The sequence below is a fragment of the Corvus cornix genome, chromosome 7 (genome assembly GCF_000738735.6).
Source record: "Corvus cornix cornix isolate S_Up_H32 chromosome 7, ASM73873v5, whole genome shotgun sequence".
NCBI lineage: Eukaryota > Metazoa > Chordata > Aves > Passeriformes > Corvidae > Corvus > Corvus cornix.
This window is the reverse complement of record NC_046337.1, coordinates 19,358,933-19,380,935: the sequence shown is the minus strand read 5'-3', so window position 1 is coordinate 19,380,935 and position 22,003 is coordinate 19,358,933. Positions and strand designations below refer to the sequence as shown.

The following is a 22,003-nucleotide window of genomic DNA, read 5'->3' as shown; positions in this document are numbered from 1 at the left end:
CTGGAAGTGGTTTGGGAATTACTACTGCATTGGCTTTCTGATACATCAAAACAAACATGTCAACAAAGACATTCTTGACTCCTGTATTCTGTCTGGCAATAAGCGAAGTAATTTTCTTGATGTTAGGCTGCGCCATAGGGACAGAGAGAAAAGAATAATAAAAACCCAACAGAAATACATCGAAGTAGAAAAGTCCACTGTGCACACTCAGTTGACCACTTTGTTTCCTCCTTTATGCATCTTGGATCTGTCAAGTTGAGGAAAGGAGCGAAAATGGTCTAAATTCACACAATAGAAAAGAAAGCTACGGACAGACTATCCCCCACAGCTAATATAGTAGGCTAAGTGGCTGAGGTTTGAAGCCTGAGGTTATACTAGGTGTATACCTTTCCTAGTGACTACAAACTGTGACTAACTCCAGGTTTCATGCCAGAATCACCAAATCCTTGGGATACAAGGATTGACTTGCTAGTAAAATAATACTCAGTGCTGCATTTATCACTGTCCTTCTGACTGGATCATTAATCACCACCTGGTGATTATATACATCAATCACCACTGAGTGAAATTATCTATTTCATATTTCATATAAATACTTATCACCATAACATCTGAAAGCTTAAGCAGGTATGTAATACCACTGAAGTCTCACCACTAGGGTCTCTATGGTTCCAAGAATCAAATTATACCTTCTCTTTCCAACTGATACACTCTATGGCAAGAATACTGGTTAGGGTTCCTGAAAAAGTAATTTATTTTCACTATAATGCTGTGACACAAACAGTATCTTTTGTCTAAAGATTTTATTACTGCTTTTTCTTCATATAACCATCTGGTAGCAAAGGAATTATTTCATCTGGAAAAAAACCAAACCAAACCAAACCAAAAACCCCCCACAAACTAAAAAAAAAACCCAAACAAAAAAAACCCCACAAAAAAAAACAAAAACAAGCAAACAAAACCACAAAAAAACCAACAAAAACCCCCCCACAAAAACCAAACCAAACAAACCCAAACACCTACTCCCCCCACAAGAAACAGTGTAGGTTTTAGAGTTTCTCTGCACTCTGTTTATGGCCAGAATTGTAATTGCTTGAAAAGAAAAAGAAGGGAAGGGGTAGAGAAAGTGAGAAATCTGGGACAGTAAGAATCTAGTAATGAAGTTACTGGCATGGTGTGTTTGGGGCTGGATCTTGGGTGTCACTCATCTCAGGCAAGTGTGTTTATTGCTAAATTTCACTCATTTCACTCTCAGCCTTTGTCATATTAAAGCTACTCTACCTTAGATAGTGCCTACGCTATTCATTTGCAAGAAAGATAAGGCAGTCAAAAATGGCCTGCAGCCCTTCTGGCACAGCTCCTTTTCCCTTCCATCATGGAAAAGCCACTCTGGGCCCAAGGAACACTTTGTCTAGCAGTAAATTGAATCGTCTCCATGTAAAAAGCGTTGGAGCTCTTTTTAAGCAGATCCACATTTGCTGTGGGTTCTGTCACTTTTATTCCCAAGCACAGTCAATCAGTGCTGTTGCCAGCAAAACTGAAGCCTTCTCTGGAGGGACAACAGCAGCTCAGCAGTAGGTGTAGGCAGAGATCACTGTCATTTTGCTTGCTCTGTTCTTGCTTATTACATAAGGGCACATTTTGTTCTGTCGAAATTCTCCACTGGCACCCGAGTTACTGCAGACTTGAGTGGTCCCCTTCCCATGACTGTTGTGGGAACACATACTTTAGGTGGCTCAGAGCTTCAAAGCACCCGCCACACACAGTCACTACATCTGAAAAGCCACCCTATTAACTCAATAGCTATGAAAAGGCTATGGACCTCATACCAAGGGATTTTTTCAGTTCAAAATAAACTGAAGTACCTTGCTTAGTGCCCTGACGGACAGGTTTAACTAAACAACACGTTAACATCCATACTGAAGTGATAAAAGGGTAACCCTGGGTTCCCAGTGGTAGGCTAACTACATACCAGCCACTTTGTCCAAGATGTGTCAGGACAGCTGGTGGCACACACTCCATCACTGGAAATGCTCCCAGGGCAAGGCACACACAATTGGTTGGAAAACACCACATTCCCACAGCGCTACATACATGTAGAAATGGAGAGGCAACTCCCATTGCACCTCCTGCAAACCATGAGCAAATAGAACCTGATGTATCCACCTATTATTTGTGCCATCTTGCCTCTTTTTGGTCTGTCAGCAGTTCACTACAGCTTGACTTTACCTTCCAGTCTGCATTCATAGCATCCTATTTTAATAATGTACACCACAAAAGAGCAAATTCAGTACCTATTATGAGCCTATCCATGCCAGTATTTCATGGTATGCTTAAATTTTTCTACCTCTTGGTATGCCCAAATGTGCTGGCACCAGTGCAAGGGAGCAAGGTCTTTGAGCTGAGTTACAGAGGCAGCAAAATATACCACCCAAATACGCTAGCTCTAAGGCTAATACAGCTGTAACTCTTCCCAAGATTCCATAGCCTTTCTTACAAGTTAAGAAGACAAGTTAACAGCAACAACCCTTGCAGAAACAAAGGTTGTTCTTCACTGATCTCAAAAAATGAGTAACTCTAAGGCCACTGGCTGCTGGCAACAGGATGACTAGGTCTATCCATAATCTCACCATGCCTTGATTTATTAAATATTCAGTAAGGAGGATTTTAGCTGTAAATACCACAGAAAGGACTTAAGCATTCTGACACTTAAGTTCTTCTGATTAAAGGGCAATCATCTTTAGACAATTTATCTTTTGTCTTCTTTTTATTTAACAACCCAACTGCCTTTCATCTTTACTCCTCCATCTCAGATCTCCATCAGGGTGTATTAGCAAAAGGCAGTGCTGTAAGGACAGCACACTAACACCAGGTAACTTGTCCTAAAGGATCAGGCTGGTGCCCTGATAGTATAGAATCACAACTACATGATTTCTACTGAAAATACACAAAAAGTACTATCTGACTCCTTCAAGAGAATGAAGATTGTTTTTTAAGGAAGTTATATTCTACCAGTTTGTATAATATTCTACCTGCCTACAAAAATACCTGTGAAAAACAAAGAGGAAAACCTATGAGAACACAGGCTCAACAAGACTCAAGAAGAGAACATGCATCCTTACATGCTCTCACAGAACTTCCTAAGGGTGCTGGGTTTTTCCTGGTTGCGTCTTTGTCGAAACCAACGTTGAATGCTGCGTACATCCCAGTCCAGTTGCTTGGAGAGGCCTTCCAGCCTCTTCTCATCTGGATGCTACAAAACAGAGAAGCACAATAATTATTTTCTTGCCCAACTGCATTAACACTTTAAATTCAGAACAACTGTAATGGACTCTTGCCTTCTCATCAAGCCTGCCTGTCAGACACTTGGATACACAGAAATATATTCACAGAAATCTCAATTGGCACACTCCTGTCTGAATACATTTACAATGACAATTAGTAATCTAGGACAGATGCTGTAATATGACATGCAGGTTCATTACTAATAAGAAACTTTAAAGGGACAATGCGACTGAAACTTCCTTGAAATTTGGAAGTGAAGTTTAGTAGGCATCAAATGCCATGCATTTCTGGAGCAGTGGTGCTTACAAACACTTCACTGCCTGCCACACACTTTACCTGTTCCATCCTCCTAAATCAGGATCTTTGTCCTATCCACTGTTGCACTAGGGAAGATGGTTTGACTGACACAGAAAGATGATACATCCCATGTTTGTGCATGATAATGTTAAAAAATGAGGTCAATAAACAAAGTGACAACTTCAAAAGGAAAATAACCTTGACAACAGGGAGAGAGAACTGTTTTCTGTAAAACTAAGTACACACAAATATTCTCCACAGCAGAAAATGTGGAAGTCCCATACCATTAATGTGGCTGCAATCCAGAGCAGAGGTAAGGCAAAAGAAATTGAGTTTGTCCTTAATTTGAAGAGCAATATAGGATGAATCTCCAATCATACAGCAATTCTACATGTACAGTAAAGCAGGTGTACTACTTATATATTCCTCCTGATCACATAGTTTTTTTAAGAAACAGAAAAAGTTTTTGGACAATCTGTTTTCTGGAACTTTAGCTTTATTTCTGCAAGCCAGTTACATACATTGAATGAGATACAAGAGCTCTTACAACAAAGAGTTTTAAATTTTTAAATGTTGCAAGACATAAACCAGGAAAACTTTTGTTAGGCTGAAGTTTTGTCTATCAGCCTCCAAGAAAACATAGGAAAGAGAGGGAAATTAAAGGATAAGACGAGAAGGGTGAAGCATTTGCCATTCATTTCAATGAAGGTTTTTAGTTAACCAAGTTATCTACTAGTTTTTCAATGGAAGGTTAAGAAAAGCAATTTCTGTCACCTTAGAAAAATGAACTGTTTGATGCAGTTCTTGGGAGTTTTGACTAGAGAGAACTGCTGTACAGGATTCAAAAAAGGCAGTTAGCTAAATTGGACAGTTTCTCTGAGAGCAGCTACCAGATTCTTGCAGGAAAGCAGATGCTTTCCTTTGGAGCTCTTCACACACAGCTATTTCAGGCCCTGTGTCAGACTACCAGATTCTACAAGGAAATATTAAAAACAAACAAACAACCCCACAACAAACAAAACCTAACCATTCTTCCTTCAGCTGAGTCTGTGCAAGAGCATATCCTGCAGCTTTCAGGAACAAGGCATATGCAATTCCCTCCCTGAAAACAGGACAAAAGTCACACCAAGTACCATGGTGATCTCTGGGTAGTGTAGGACACACAGGCAAGACAGATCCACAGCATATTTCACTCTCTGTGACACTGAACCCAATTTTGCCCTTTATGACTTTAATACTCTGAAGTTTACACTGGTGCCCAGCTGCAGCCTGGAGCTAAGGTGGGATTGGAAAGCTCCTGCAGGAAAATTTGGCATGCTTGAAAAGCATGGACAGAACAACATACAGGTTTAGTTGAGATGTCATATGGTGAGAGATGTAGAGACAGATAGGTAAGTTGTGGGGGAAAAACTTGTACAAAAAGATATGCAAACTCTAAATAAAACATTTTTCAATCAGTTTCTTCCACCTTTCTATCTCGTTCTCCTGTAGCTGGGACACCAGCAAGACAGGCAGTTCCCCTAGAAGGAGTAGATTTGAAGTTTGATGGAAAACTCAGTATCAATATTACTGGCTAACAATGAGCTCTTTCTTTTTTTTCAAAAAGCCCCGACAATTTTGCAAGAACTTCTAACAGATAAGAAGCAAAAAAAAGTTGGTGGCCATATGGCATCTACAAAGTGTTTCTGTGACAATTTTTTTGATTGAAAGCTTACAGGAGACGTTACAAAGGGATACACAACTGGTCAAGTTGGCATACTAATGACATCCCCAACATTTGCATTTCTGATTTTAGGTGTAAAAATGCAGCACTGCATTTATCTGTTAGCTTTGCTTTGTTCAGACATAGTTTACAGTGCCACATCCCACTTCATAAGGTAAATATTTTAGTTAGACACTCTACCTTTGTAATAGCTGTGAAAACCTTTTCCAGGATAGCATTAGGTTGAGCTTTCTGTGGTCCATTGGCTTGGACTTTAAGGCCTAAGGCACATGGTTTAGCAATGAACCTGTGAGAAACAGAAAAATGAAAGAAGAAAACAGGTGAAATCCTTCAGTTATTTACTTCATTACTGTTATCAATCAGCGACGTGGGAAATGAGCAAACACTATAACCTGCCAACAAAAACAATACTTAGTTTAACAGCTCAAAAGCAAGCTCATGTAGGCAATTACATCGCGAAGTAAGTAACATCATTTTGAAGGATGAAAGGAACTCCGCAGAACACATGAAACAGCGGATTTCCTTTCATATTGTGAAGAAAGAGATTAGAACAAAAGCATGAGAGGAATGCCTCCTAGAGAAGCACCAACTAATGAAAAGAGCAGGGCAGCTTGTAGAGATGAGAAGCATCTAATAATATCCTCCAAACACAGCTGTTTTTGTAAATCAGTTTCCAAAGTAGCTACTGCCTCAGGACTCCTTTGGCACAATGGAATTTCAGAATCCTGAAAGGCAGCAAGCACTTAAGCTGCCCAGTCAATACAATTTTCTAAAAGCATAAAATTTACATGGTACAGAGACACAAGCAATGCTCTGCCCTCCAAACTCTTCTGCGAAAATAGGAGGCCATCCCAAATCCTAACACTAATCCATAAATTCTCTGATACATTTTAGGGTTGTATTGCATAGTTTACATTACGTTACTCTAAGACCACTACTCTACTCATGAAAAATTAAATTATTTGTAACTATGAGCCCAAATCTGGAATTCCCATGAAAGCTACAAACTATGTATAGGTATCACATTCATATATGAACACTATGAACTTCTGCCATCTTTGAACTATAAAACTTGATTTGACTTAAAAGGCTTCTGTTTCCTAAAACTTCATTTGTCAACAAGGACCAAAACAACACTTGGTACTTAAGTAGTTCCACATTTATCCAGCTGAATGACCACAAGTTATTAAAAATCACTGAATTCCAACCTGCACACGAGCCCCATTATAAGCACTGTTATGAGCTACAACTGCTGTTTCTGCCATTTTTAAGACAGCACAGCTAATTAAAGGGAATTAATTCCTAGGCAATGTTACAGTGGTTACAGCAATAGCATTTGGTAAAGAAAGATGGGTGATGCCAGACCACCTTGTTGTCCTAGAGAAAACTTCTTGATACACTGACTCTATTCCCTTATGAAAGGCAATTCTACAGCCCGAAATAATGTTGATGACAGTTTGAGAGTGAGAAGACAAATATCCAAAAAGACATGCAATGTATCAATGATCTTACTATTTGTTCCTAGCGTGTTACAGAAGACAAACCCCCTTACATTCTGCAAAATTTTGGTGGCAATCTAAATTGATTGCAGATTGCAACCATCACACTATCTCTATAGCATCACCTCAATTAAAGGCACTGCATCAGGTGTAAATCCCCTGGTTTAGAGTTAAGACATTTGACGAAATCAATTTCACTGCTAAGCTCAAGAAGGCAGTTCAGCCTTCTGCTCATGAAAGAGAAGCATGTAAGCTTTGTGCATGTTAGATTTAAATACAGTATAATTGAGCCACACTGGAAAGTTGTACATTAGTTAAAGTATAAGCTGACAGAGGAAGTGAGAATTGTATTCTTTAGTTCAACACAGACATAACCAAACCAGTCCGGGCCATCGCTGTTAGCTGATAACCAAAAATATAGATGAAGAAGCCAACAGAGTTTGATTTCAGAAGTTTAGTTTACAACTCTAAGAGAGTTCTAAAACACTTCATCATGTAACAGCGGGGCTCAGAATATTAGCATCTATGTCCTTCTTTTGTATCAAAGAGCTGAAAAACACCCAGAAGTTCAAGTCTTCATTATTAAAGACAATTTAAAGACAATAAAAACAATTTCCTGAAGAGCAAGCAATAAAGCCAGACAAGAGTCAATCCTTAAGGAGACAATAAAGGCGATGTCAATCAGTGTAAAAGCTAATTTTACAAAGCAATAAAAGGAAACATTTAAAAGTAGAGGAGCAGAGGAATGCTGTAGGCAGAGTGAAAACAAAAGAAAGAGAAGACAACTGCAGCAGCAGCAGTTTCATGCATTCACAGAGGAACCCAGGCTCAGCCTCCACCATCAACAGCAAGATCAAGAAACAGTCATAAAATAAACACAAAAATCAAAATAAAAATTGTTTCAGATGGATTTTCTGTGCACTTGTTAAGTCAGTCTCCTCTGAAGTAACACATGATTCGGGAGTTTTGTGTTTATTTGGAGGGTATGGGTTTTTTTTGTTTAGTTGGGGGGGGGGGGTGTTTGTATTGGTGGGGGGTTTGTTTGTTTGCTTGGGGTTTTTGCTGTTGTTTTGTTTGCTTATTATTTTAATAAAATACATCTTTCGACTTCTGTTTTGCTTTTCTCCTTCTCCTTCTCCTGCGTGAAGGATTGTGATAGCCATAATATAACTCCAATAGAAAGGCAGTTCCCTAAACATGCTAATTTAAAAGAAAAAAAAACAGATAAAAAGTCCCAGTTAGAAAAAAAAAAATCAACAAGAAGCAATTCCAACAAGTTTCATGCTGAGCCGATCCTCATTTAAATCTAAGCAAACCATCTGGGTTTGCTTAAATTACATTCTTAAAATTACGTGCCATGTTAATGAACAGCCTAGATAAATCCAGAACAAAGCACAGCCCCAGTGTTCCTTTTTTAAAAAAATTGTAATATTGATGTTATAGTCATTACCTAAAACAAAACACATTTTCTAAACACAAACCTGAGCTTTTCTGCCTTTGCTGCTTATGTTTTTCACATGCATGGGAGGAATGGGCATGTGACTTAAAGCAGAGCTGGTCCACAAGGACAGCAAAGAACAGCCAGGACATGTACAGGGTACACAGCTGCAAGACACAGGATTATCTTGGCCAGCTATGTCTGCGATGAAGGGACAGGGAAAGCTAAAAAAAACCCACAAAGGTCCTACTAGGATACTCAAGAGAAACAAAGTAGTTTTAAGCGAAACATTTTATATACCTGCAATACTGAGCAGGTTTGACCACTGATTCAAGTATGTATGAGCCAAGCCTCGTCCACATGATTACTTCTGATGAAACTTGTAAAATACGAGGTGTTTTTTATTTTTCATTTAAAAACGTAATCAATTCAAGCTATACTTTACAGTATAAGAATTATTTTTCAAGGCTACAATAAAATTTTAAAGTAGAATTCATTTAGTAGGATCACAAATGTCACACTAGGTGTCATAAAAAACATAATTAACATGCAATTTTCTGTAATAATTTAAATTGATTCATAAGTAAAAAACCAGAATTAATGTTTGATACATGTACAAACTATGAGTGTTTTGCCAAATGCTGCATTTCTTGAAAGCACTACTCATTTTTTCCATTTCTGCTAACACTGTGGTATTCAATTCCCTAAACAGTCTTAGTGAAACCCATGGGACTCTTTATTGCATAAGGTACTGCAATTAAGAGGGAGTAACTATTGTGGAAGAGTAAGGACAGCAGAATTGAGTATATTGCCAGCTTTTCTCGTTAAAACATGGAAATCTGAACAAACACCACACTAAAATCTCTTTTTCAATGGATTTCAGTACTGCTGAATTGAAAGCTGCTATTTGATTACACAGAAATTAAAGGACAAACACATTTTTGCTGAATGCAGTCCCATCTATTCTGGATCTGGAAATGAAAGACTAACACAAACAAGGGAATTAAAATCAGAATTCAAGAACCTTTTAAAAGGCAGGTTCCTCATTCACAGCTGAAAGCCACATTTAAAAACCAAACCAAACCAAAAAGCCCACAGTCAGGCGGTTCAGATAAGGTGCGTTACTGCAGAGCACTGGTGTGGAAAGCACTGAGCCTTTGCAGGCCCACACAGCCCAGCGTGTGCCCGAAGGCCATATCTGAGTGCCCCGTACCCCCTCAAAGCAGGCACTGCTCGGCATTTTCAATCCTGTCCTTCTCAATTCACTTATTTACAACAGTGAGGCCTCCTACTCCAGCCCAAACTCAGAGATCAGTTTGTCTCTAGAAGGGGGTCAGAAAACCCTTTGCAAAATGATCCCCCACCTCTTCCAGGGTATAAAAAGAAACATCATTTTCACCACAAGTATATCAATTTAATCAAGTACCATTTGGGGTTTCCCCAGGCAGGTGCAGTACTTCATGAGGGAAGCAATCCCACCTGACCACCAACACTGGGGAAAACAAACCCCCATCCTTTCAGAATTAATTTGAAATGTTACCCCTCACAATCCCTGGAGGATGATCATTTGCACTTGCAAAGTCTGCGTTAAATAAGTAGGATTTTTTAAGTATCACATGAAGGATGAGAAGAAAAGTAAAATCATCTTTTTTTTTCTTACTACAGATCAAACAGCCCTACTTGTAACATGTAATCTTTGCCCTGCATCTGGCCAGACACAGATAGTAAGTCTTAGTCATCTGGGGCGCTGGGAATGTGCCTGTAGGGCCCTCTGATAGCATGAGAATGTAGTGTTTTCACACCAGCAGGACATCTGCCATTTTTGCCCTTTAGCAAATTCATGTCTGACAGTTTCTCAGCAGCTCTGAAGATATTTATACCACCACAGAGCCCACAGCAGGTAATTAGGGATTACGGGCTTGGGATTTTTTAAACAGCCTAAAAAGTCTGCAAGAATTAACAAGGCTTTCCAAAGAGGGCCAAAAAAACCCAACCAAACAAACAAAAATTAAGCTAACAGGGCTAATCTTAATAGTCCTAGAACAAATAGTAGATAATCGGGGCTGTCAATTCAGTATACCTATCCCAGCACTGGTTTTGGCTTTATGTTTCCCAACAACTTACGCTACAGAAGACCCAATGGGATATGATGTCTGTAGCACAAGCAGGGGTCTTAATGCACGTAATCTCATCCAAAACGTATGTACACAGGAAAGTTAACTTCACTGAATATGAATTATTCATGTAATTCACGCTCTTTATAACATATGGGGAGACACAACGAAAATAATGGCTTCTTCTAAACCATCAATTTAAGAAACACCAGTCTTCAAATAATTGACAGTCTTAGCTAAGTGATATATGTTAATCAATTATTTTTGCAAAAGGATAAGATTATCCATTCAACAGAACCTAAATCAAAACAAGGGTGATTGATACAAAGGAAAAAGGGTGTTTTACACTTCTGCACTTAAAACGGGCATATCTAAAATAAGTTACCATCAGAGGGAAGGACCTGCAAGAGTCTTACCAGGTCTCAAACTCAGCAATAACTGGCAAAGTAAGTTTAGATTTTTTTTTTTCCATTTAGGTACATTATATCACACAACTTAGTAAACCCTTTTTTTTATCCTTGCAGTATTTTAAGCACAGAAAGTTTCTTCCCTCACTTAAGCAACTTTATTTTGTGACTGACTTTAATACAGAAGCCCACTCAGAAATTTTCATTAGTGCAAGTAAGAAAAGCTAAGCCAGTACATATTTCACACTTTCCTAAAAAATCTTGGTTAATCACAGCTTAAATCAGTCCCTTTTGTCACTCATTTTTATCAAAAGTAGGTCACATTATGGACCAACAGACATGACTAATGGCCTGTTATTACATACCAGCCATCCCCTAACTAACAATCCATTTTCTGAGAAGATAACTCAGCATGGCACAAAGGATCTGCACAAAATCTCCCTGGAGACCGCTCCTACATGACTTCTGCTAACAGATAAAAAATACCATGAAGCAAACAGGCAGGACCTTGGCTATGAAGTCCTCATGTACCCCAAGAATATGCAGTTCTGTTTTAGCCCTTCATGTCCACAAAATATTTGAGTTAATTGCTTGTCAATGCACAATGAGAGTTGAGTCTCCTTTTCGTGTGCTGAGTACATGTGGAGTAATTTGAGAAAACTGTGGTGAATGTTAAAATGTGCAGCGCATCTCTGAGTCATCCCAAGTATAACTAGGTGATCTCTAGAGGTCCCATCCAACATCAACCATTCTGTGATAACAAACTCTAGTTAAATGGTAGGCTCTGATTGCATGCATACAGTATCTCTGTGAAACTGCTAAAAACTCTCGCTCAGACACTGGCATAGTTCAAGTGGTGCTTGCATAAAAGGCTGCTCATGTTGCTAACACCAGACAGCTGTGAGCTCAAAAAACAAAAAACCTAACAAGCAAACTATTCCTTGCCAATCAAGGATGTTCATAAAACCTCATAGTTTCCTATCAGTATATCTGTACAAATATCAGGGAAGGCAGTTAAACCAGCAAAAATTTGTGCTGACAATGTACACAAATCTGTTTTGAAGACTCTGGCTCCTTTTTTTGAAAGAGTGATGCAGAGCAAATTTTCCCTGCTCATCTACTTTATGCTCACTAAACACACATTTTTGCAGGGATTTATGATTACAATTGTCTAACTTGTTGGACATTGCTTGCTGGTTTTAAACAGAAACAGTCTAAATTTGCTCTAAGGATGAGTAAAAGCAGAAGAGGCTTGTTTCTGAGCAGATGCTCAACCAATTTACTGCCACAAAACTCAAAAACAATTACTGAATTTGTTTTGTTATTTTGGTATAGCTGACCTACTTAACTCAGAAGTTACTCGTATTAGCAATAATTAAAATAAAACAAACAAAACCCCCCACAAACCCCAGAAAAATCTTAATAGTCCTAGGACAAATAGTAGATAATCAGGGCTGTCAATTCAGTATACCTATCCCAGCACTGGTTTTGGCTTTATGTTTCCCAACAACTTACGCTACAGAAGACCCAATGGGATACAATGTCTGAAGCACAAGCAGGGGTCTTAATGCACGTAATCTCATCCAAAACGTATGTACACAGGAAAGTTAACTTCACTGAAATTTTTTGGATGTCCTGAGAAATGGGTCAAAACTCCCACAGTTAAACCTTTTCAAAGGAAAGAACCTGTCTGTCCAAGCAAAAAGCCAAGCACACAACTCCGTATGTCAGCAAGAGCCTTCTCCTGCCAAGCATCCCAAGCAGCGCCTCAGAGGGCAGTGGCAAGGACAGCACAGAGCCAACCCTTCCAGGGGGACCTATTCCCAACCCTCCTGAAATGACTTCAGAAAAGCACGCGTACACATCTGCCTTTCATCTGAGACGTTCAGTGCTTTTCCTTCTCTTCCCATAGAGATGCATTAGCTGTTATTCCCACTCCAGCATCATCATCCCATACCTCACATTAAATTATACAAACTAAACACTATATGGTACAATCCACACGTGTTTCCAAAAAACGACAGCTAAGCAGCTTGCAAGAGAATTCAGCTTATAAAATTAGTGAGGTTTTGTCTTTCTTTGTCTCAAATTATTAGACAGCAGTCATGCTCACTGGACAGGAAAAAAAAAAAAAGCAGAAAAATCACTGCTTTGGAGTTTGGTTTTTTTTTCCTGAGATTTTAAAAGCTTTTTGTTAGTTTTGACCCAACAGACCCTTCTAACAAGCAGACATGTCTTTGACCTCAGCATTTCTACAAAGTATTCTAAGTTTCATTAGAAGGCTTAAAAAAACCAACCACAAAAGCAACCAACCAATAAAAAACTCAAAAAAAACCCCAAACAAACAAACAACCCTCCAAAACCAACCAAACAAAAAAAACCCCACCAAAACCAACAACAATCACCCATATCCTGCTACTTCTTAAACACAGAGCTGGAAACTTCTTTGAAGAAGAGGTTGACTTGAAAAAGAAGATTTGAAATCTTTCCTAACAAAGGGTATTGCTCATCTTTCCTAACAAAATTCAAATTACATGTCAGGCTGGCAGTAGAAAATTCATCAATTCCAATACTTGGACCTCGCAGAGCAGACAGGGCTGGCAGAAGCCTGCAGTGCCACTGAAGGCCAGTGGAACTGATGGTCTGGAATGAGAAACTGCTCATCTATAAAAAGAAGTGCAATGCAATACTTTACTGAGTGCAGGTGTGTGCTAGGATCTAGCATGGGCAGGGTCCTAGAAGGCAGAGGTGGCAGAAGCCAACTCACTGCTGCACATGGGCTCTGTCAGGTTTGCTCCATGGGCCAGATGGACCTGCCAGCTGCACTCAAGTACTGCCACAGCCCCTGAAATGCTACAGCACCACTCCCACGCATTTTTCAGCCTTTTAACAAAAATTATTCTTTCCTGTAATATATCGAAGATGGATATAGAAGGCAGGCTAAAGAAAAGCCCTACACCTGTAACACTTGATTCAATAGGAATTCTGACATTTACACATATTAGCTGTATAAAACCACTCCATTGCTGCTTCCAAGAGCAATGCTTTATCTTTGAAAAGGTTTACGTAATTTTACATCTGGAAAACAGAGTGCCCTATAAATTCACATATTGTCTTAGCAAAACAGCATTCAGCATCAAGTGTTTTCTTGCCATGCAAGTGAGATTTGGTTTTACACAGATCAACGTCAGGGAAGAAAATCTGGTCACAGTAATCTGCATCAGGGCAATAAGACTCAAGAACTTCCTCCCAGAAGTATTTTCACATAATAGCAAGTTCTACTTTATCCAACAGTCTACGAAAGGTAGCTGTATAAAAAACCAGATTTGGTATCTGTATTTCAGCTTTCAGACTTATTGATTAGTACAGCGTAAACACACATAATTTTAAGTAAATAAAACAAATTATCCTTATCATTCAACAGCAGTGTTAGGAAATGCTTTGTCCTAACAGAGTTATTCTTAAGAAACACAACCGATATGACTGACCCATACCTTTCTTTCTACCACCGTAAAACTGTTTAATCTTCGCAGTGGATTTCTCACATTTATATTATCCTGCCTTTTTGACTGAACATACACATCTCCTCATGGTGCAAAGTTAAAAATACTCCCATTTTCCTGAGATTTTGATCAATAACAAAAACCATGACCAGTAGCGTGTTTGGCTTGAGCTACCTTTGCATACTTGCTAGCTCCCATCACAAGCTGCAAGCCAGACCCCACTGATCACAGACTCAGTACCAGACCGTGTTCACACACCCTGCTAAACCTTTTTGCCCCACTGAGTTGGAAAATCTATTTAACCCTTTCTCCAGGTTAGTTCATAACAGGACTAACTCACTGCAGAAGGTGTTCAGCCACCAATATGGGACCACCCCAGCCCAGACTCTACCAGTTGCTTTTCCAGTCAACATGTTACTACAAAAATGGGGCACAAATAAGGCCAGCATTTGACAAACAGAAGTAGTCTTGTTTTCCAAATATGGAAGCAATTTTTTTAAAAAGTATATATGCATAAAGTTATAAGCATTTCAGTTTCTCCTTAAACTCTTAAGACTGAAGTCAGGAGGAACTACATGCTCCAGAATAGCAACAAGCACTACACAAATGTAGACGAAGGTCACAAATAAATATTTTTGCAGCCAGCTGTCTAATGCTTTCTTTCTTTGTAATCCCTAAAAATAAAGTTTAGTCACTCTGTAACTTTCCAAGCACAGTCAGGCAGAGGGAGAAGGAACGGAAGGGGAGATACACTCCAGTCCCCCCACTTCTCACACATTATGCCTTCTCTCAGCTGCCCTCCTCCAGAATCACCAAGGCTGTAGAATGTCTGGACAATACAATTCTGAAGGTATCACTGTCACCCTTTTTGCACTAAAATCAGGACACACAAGTCAAGGTCAATGGTAAAATTCAGTCTCCAAAATTGTAGCCCACTGCTAAAGGTCAGTGAAGACAAAAATATTCTCCCAACTTCTAGAAAGTTGTGGCTTAGGGACTTTCTAGACCAAAAAAGGCATCTTTGCACATAGCAGTCCCCAAAGAGCTGACAGTCCCTCCCCAAGCTGCACTAGTAGCTCACTGAGCCTGTGAAAATTTTCCAGTCTGTGGCAGAGCTCCCTGGTGTAAATTCAGACTCTGTAAGGATAGAACCATCCCACTTCATTTTGAACTCATTACTGGCCAGTTTCATTTTTGCTTCTTTATTTCTTCCACTGGGTAAAAATGAACAGTCAATCCCAAAGCATCCTTTGTCACTCCTGACACTATAGATTTCCTACCCGTCTCTGCCACCTTCTAGAATACAGAGCTGACATGTCCCTTCATTTCAGCAAGTGGGGGACAACCAAAGCAAAAAACCAACCATAAAACACCTACATATGAAAAGACACATGGTCCAAATGGGGTTCAACACTGGACAGGGAAAAGGGCAGGAAGACAGCACAGAAAGAAACGAAATCTGACCATTTTTAAATCACAGTAGGTTACCCGAATACAACGATACTGTTCTAATCCTCCAGGCCCTGCAGCATTACTTTATCTTTTACCTTGGTCACATCTTTACCATGTGAGCAAAAAAATTTTTAAATTGTGAGCAATACCTGTGTCTACAGTCAAGGTATGCCATCCACTGGCCTCTTGACATGTACACATACTTTTAGTGCAGTTCTCCTTCATCTACCAAAGCAAATTTCAAGGTGCAAAAGAAACTGCAGTTACCTGCCACTTGGGCAGACCCAAAGGTTGCTAAGTGACTTATAGAAACTGTCTAAAGAAGCAAAAGTCTCAGCAATCATTTTGATAAATAACATAGCTCTGCCCACTAGAAAGTCAGTGCTACTCCTCCAGGTTCCTCCATGGTAGTTCTCAGCCTGATCAGCACATGGTAACTTGTCTCATCAACGTCCTCTTAAATTCTAATGTATTTGCCTTATTCTGATCTATTTACTACCAGAAGGCCAAATAATGAAAGATGTTGTTAAAAATCCCTAGCAATCACTAACAACGAACAGTCTATCTGATATTATTACTAAAGACCTTATCAAGTAACAGAATAGAACTTGAAGAGTTCAGCAGCACCTTCCTGGAAAATACTAAAAGGCATCTGAAATGTTGGGAAATTATATGGCTCACCAAGAACAGAAACTCATTAAGTTATATCGGGTTAGAAAACATTTTTTGAAAGCAGAGACGAGAAATGATGCTTTATATTCAATGGGACATTTAAAAAAATAATTTAAGTCCTTAAAATATTTCAGTGCTTGAGGGGCACAAGGATTCTACCTCCTGCCCTGCTCCATGGGTTGTGCAACCAGGCCCTGAGCAAAGGCAGGTGCTGCAAGAAAGGTAAAGCCCAAACCTCTGTCTGTCTGCTCCAAGTGTGCATTTGTGTCTGAGCCAATGACCCAGCCTGCCTGCATGACTTGTAGGCATGCTCTGCTGTCATCTGTCATCACACTACCCAGGAGTGGCAACAACTTCATGTCTTGAAAGGACACACCATAAAGTATTCAAATATTTGTAAGCTTTGTCTTTGTCCTCTTGTGAGTTCAGCTTCTGTACTGAACTCACAGCTGATGGGCTGCCACGGCATATGACAGAGAGAATTTCAATATGTGCCTCAATCTTACGGGCAAACCACTACCTCTGGTGCAAATTCTATTTCTCCCTACCTAAGGAGGTAGGACATGTTTCAGGAACCTCCCTGCTCTGAGTAGAGTTTTCACACTAAATCTTCATTCTGTTCCCTTTGAAGAGGGAATAGGTCATGGATACCTCACTGCAGGATGGTTGTAGTTCTGTAAGTACTTGAAATAGGGATGGTTGGTTTGGCTTGGAGGTTAAGCTTTGATTCCAAGAGCTAGGTCACAAAATCATCAAACCTTTTTCAGGAGCTTCAAGAGGAACCAATTTTCATTCTGGCTGGCAGGTATTAATCACAAAGAATTATCACAGTGGTACTCATTCACTGTATTTCATATATGAACACATATATAAGTACACTGAAAAAAGCATACATATATAAAGCATATGTAATGGCATATATTTTATATATTTGTGTATGTGTACATTTTATACATTTGTATGTATATACAATCAAACTTCACCATAGTATCTGACTACTCAAATACAAGAATTAGAGTCATATTTCTTTCCAGACACTTTACACAAACTCAGAACAAAATCCAGTTCCTAATTGGTACAAAAATCTGGTTCCTCAGTTTATTTCTAATTAGCTACCAATACAAAAAGATAAGAGATACATGTAGATATTCAGGAAACCTATTCCTAAAGAAGCATGCAGCCAAACAACACAATAAATTATTTTCCCTGTTTTATCCTTAAATTCGTATTACTTAAAAAAATAAGGACTGTTAAAATTCGCAGACAGAATGAGGCAGGCTGGTCCAAGCCATTCCTACCTGCCCAGGCACAGCACCCTAAGCAAGGGCAGCCACCTGAAGTGATTGGGCTTCCTCTCCCACACTTGTCCCTCTCTGCCACTTTTACTGAAGCCACAGAAGAAGCAGATTAGGGCTTCAAGAAACTGGAGACTATCACTGCACACCACCCCAGATGAGCATGGACCTTTCGGATGGATCAGTGATTTGATCCGATTCATTCCATCAACACAGCATCCCTAAACGGAGACATTGGCAAACCTGAAGGTGAACTCTCTAGATGCTCAAGCCAAGCCATCACAGGACCATATTCAGATTCTGCTTTGGAACTCTGATTTTGTATTTCTTAAAAAGTATTCTCTTCTGAGAAAAAGGATTAAAAAAACATATTACCATACTTATAATTCAAAAGATTTATTAGAAATTGCTTTTTGCAAAAGATTTATTAAAATACCTATACGAATGCTCACACCTGAAATCTCAAAAACCAGCTCAGATGGACTCCTTTTGAGAAGTAGTTTCCACCTGCATTGTATGATCATTAAATATCATATGGACTGATCAAAACATTCAACAAAGACAAAAAGCAACTAGGTCTCACTAGCTTCCAAGTCTTCCTTTATGTTTTCACCTTTCTATTCTATTGCTGAATTTTCTTAATGCTTCCTTGTTTGATTGGCAGCTCAGCAGGACACTCTTGCAGAAAGGCAGAGAAGCAATCGGGAAGGCAGCTGCAGACTGTATGCCGAAGTGCAGAACACCCAGCCCTTCAAATGAGTTTACTGATCCTCTGACCCTATTTTGGGGAGCCAGGGAAACTAGTGCCCACCAGAGACCAGGATTTACTACACTGCAGTGTTTGAAATGCAGAGCCCTACGTCTTCTGCCTTCTGCACTAAGGCTGTCCCGAAGCAAAACCTGCCATCACAGGCAAACAATGAGTCTTGCACACAAAAAGCTCAAAACACAGCTGACAGGCATCTCATTGTACCCCTAATGCATGATAAACAATTAGTGATCGGACAAAACAGTGCAAGAACAAATCCTATTAACTAATAATAGAATTTGTTAGCGGATCACCCAAACGACACTTTGGAAACAACTCCCTGAGCTGCTGCAGCCAAAAACCTCAGCCAGGGAAGGGAGACATGCCACAGGATGCACTGGTGAGCTGCACGCACAGCTACCAGGCATCCAGAGGAGCTCACCGTGCAACAACAACGCTGGCCCACCACTTTTGACAGCATTTGAACATGTGGCAGCGTATGTCAAACAAAAGAAAAGAAGTAATCTCTTACCTTGGGTATTTCTGAATGACTTACACTTTGGATTCATAAGCAAGTGTATTTTCTACATCAATACACACAAGAAACTGCTGCAAATATAGCTTATTTTAGCTCATTACAAGATTTTTGTCAGCAACTTTGCACACTACAACTTCAAATGATACCTGACTAAAGGACAGCTGATTAAAATGTGATTCCCTAATAGTACTGCAATATAAATGCCCACCTCTACTAGCAGAAGGTGGAAAAAAAAAAAAAATTGGGCATGTGGGTACTTGAGGGAGCCTGCCACTGTAATGTTGTCCCCCAGTGGTTGCTATTCGATGCCACAAATAAGTGATGCTAAGATAGTAACACAAAAGGTGGCTTTTCACTATTAAGAGTTTGAAAAAAAAGGAGATGAAGGATGTCTCATGCTGAAAACTAGACAGAGAACTTATCTGCCCTGGCTGATCACAAATTACTTGTAAGAGAACAGTTATTTAAACTCTTCAAGTGGCAAGTATTTGCTACTCTGTTTATTCCTGTTCAGGGTGGTGCCATAAGCCTTTCCATCTCCTTTGGATCATTAGAACTGTCTTGCTTATTTATTTAAAACACACCGCAGAGCATGCTGCTTGGGATGAAAACCAAAACTGGGAACCCACATGAGTTATACTATTATAGAAGATTTTTACACAATTGTAGATCATCAGTTTAATATTTTTAATGGCAAGAAACATAATTTCTAAGATTAGTCATTGAATAATTCTTGTTTAAGAGTACAGCTAAAAAGACAAAAGGAAAAAAAAATTGCCTTTGAAACAAGCTGTGACAGCAATGTCAGGGTGCAGTTTGAGCAAAGCAGCAGTGTACATGCTTCTGAAGGCACAGGCTAAGCTCACCCAACCACCAAAACCCTCCCAGCAGAACTTAAAACACAAACACACTGCCTTGCTGGGGATCAACTCTTCCACAGATCTTCAGAGCTCTTCCCATTGCTCTGGGTACTGCAGTAAATTGAGCATTCTGGTGCGCACGGACGATCATGAGGCAGCTTGGCCAAAAAAGCACAAAGTCTATCCAGAATGTTATCTAGTTTGTTCATCTGACAACTGAAATGGAAGCGACAGGCAGTGTTTCACCCAGCTGGGTTAGAGATTAGCCATGTGTAATATTGCTGCACTTGAATTGTGGAGTGCTGTACACTTGGCAAGAGGACAAAGAAAGGAGGAGATGGAATAGGGAGGGGAAATACCAAGGCAGGAATTACTGCAGGACTCAATTTGAAGCCTTGCCCATAGCAGTCCACTTGCCCAGGCAAACGCAAACGTTATAAACTCATAGCCCACCATATGCACTTGGCCAGTGTGCTGCCAAGACCCTCATACTTCCCTGTTGCATACATTCCAAAAAACTGAACATGCACATCAGTTAAGTATCTGCACAGTGCCTGAACTGCAGCAAGGCTTTGCAAGCACTGAGCACATGGTAATTACCGACTTTACAGAGAATCATAGATCAAACTCTGCCTTCCCTTGAGAACAAATTAGACATGACGTCTACATCCAAGATACATGACAAAGTATCTCAGCCCAAGACCATAACTCACTCACACCATAGCTCTGTCAGGCCAGAAGATACAATGCCTCAGAAGGATATTTAGAGCAGCTCCTGTGAGCAGGCACCTTCTTTCAGCTCCTAGGGCTGACAGTCACTTTCTTGACATGCATGTCAGTCATCATCCCCTAGAGAAATGTTACTCACACAGTCTGGCTCCCAAAGAGCATGACTGCTGACTCCACCAGCTACAGCCAGGCACACAAAGAAAAGCAAAAGTCTTCAGAATACCCTGGACTATGGCATAATCCCAAATTTTGCTTCAGAATAGGAAACAGTGATGAATTTCTTCCATTGCAAGATCAGCTTCTACCTACAGGGGTATCTTTCTAGCTTTGGAGAGAAGCACTTGCAAACCGAAGGGGGGTGGAAGAAGGAGGGCTGGTGACTGATGTTACACCAAGGTTACAGCAGCATGCATCCATTTCCAAGCCTAAGGCAGGGGAATATTGTTGACTGACCCATCAGGCTGGCTAAGGAGAGAGAAACCCTGAGGAGCTCCCATGAAGCCTACAGAACTTCCCCTGGTTCAAGCACCACCTTTGCTTTGCTCTTTCCCCATCACTGAGGTCCTCTCCTTGCCAGCTGAGAGCTGCAGACTCTTGCCCTCTTCAAGAGCCTCTCCAGCTGGCACAAACCAACCCTGCAGCCACAGCCAGTGCCATAAGGGAGTGAGAGCACAAGCAACCAGTGAGAAATTGCAAAGCTGCATAAAGCTATATTCCAGAGCCATTGCCTACAGCACAATGAAAAAAAGCCTCCGGACAGAAATAGGAAGCCAGGCTGTAACAGGAGGATGGGTTTACGCAATCTCCTGATACAGTTTCAGCTGTATCTCACAGCAGCTTCAGGAACAGAAGTCAGTTTCCTGGTTTTCAGTTGGGTATGGTTTTCCTGTAGCAGATGCAAGTGGTTCAAGAACCAAACCAGTTATTAAAAAATGCAGAACAGGTAAAAAATCTCTTGTTGGCCAACACCAGACCCATGTGTTCAGTTAAGAAAGTGCTCTAGAAGAAATCTGTGATCAAAAGGAAGAAAAACATTATACATAAACCTCTTCAGCAACTGAATATCCCCCTGCAAATGTCTGTTGCAATGTTTATTCAGAGCATCTGGAGGATCAAAGCTCTGGTCAAAGCCTGTCATGAATCCCCATGCAGCTGCAAAATTTAGTACTAATCCCTGGTGCTTCACTGCTAAATAAGGGAAGAAAAATAAACAAACAAGCAAACCAAGCAAAGGCCAGGGCAAGTGGTATAAATAGATATAAGAAGGCCAAATGATACAGAGATGTTATCAAAAGCTTTAAAAAAAAAAAAGTCTTTCAGCCTCCTTTAGCTTTATGTGCAAAGCAGTACCACATACACTCACTCTACTTTGTGTAGGAGTTATTTCACAGGCAGGACAAAAAACCAAGCATGTAATGTCACACAGGAGAAGATAGAGCAGCA

General features: G+C 40.0%; 1 protein-coding gene across 2 annotated transcripts in view; it reads right to left on the bottom strand.

Moving 5' to 3' along the window:
* Positions 1-22,003, bottom strand: part of CERS6 (ceramide synthase 6) — a 111,579-nt gene that overhangs the window by 69,671 nt on the left and 19,905 nt on the right. For both annotated transcript variants that reach the window (XM_039554615.1, XM_039554616.1), the window contains exons 2-3: positions 5,486-5,591; positions 3,123-3,253 (exon numbers count right to left, since the gene is read on the bottom strand). In XM_039554615.1, the coding sequence (XP_039410549.1) occupies positions 3,123-3,253; positions 5,486-5,591 (237 nt within the window). The remainder of the gene's footprint in view (positions 1-3,122; positions 3,254-5,485; positions 5,592-22,003) is intronic.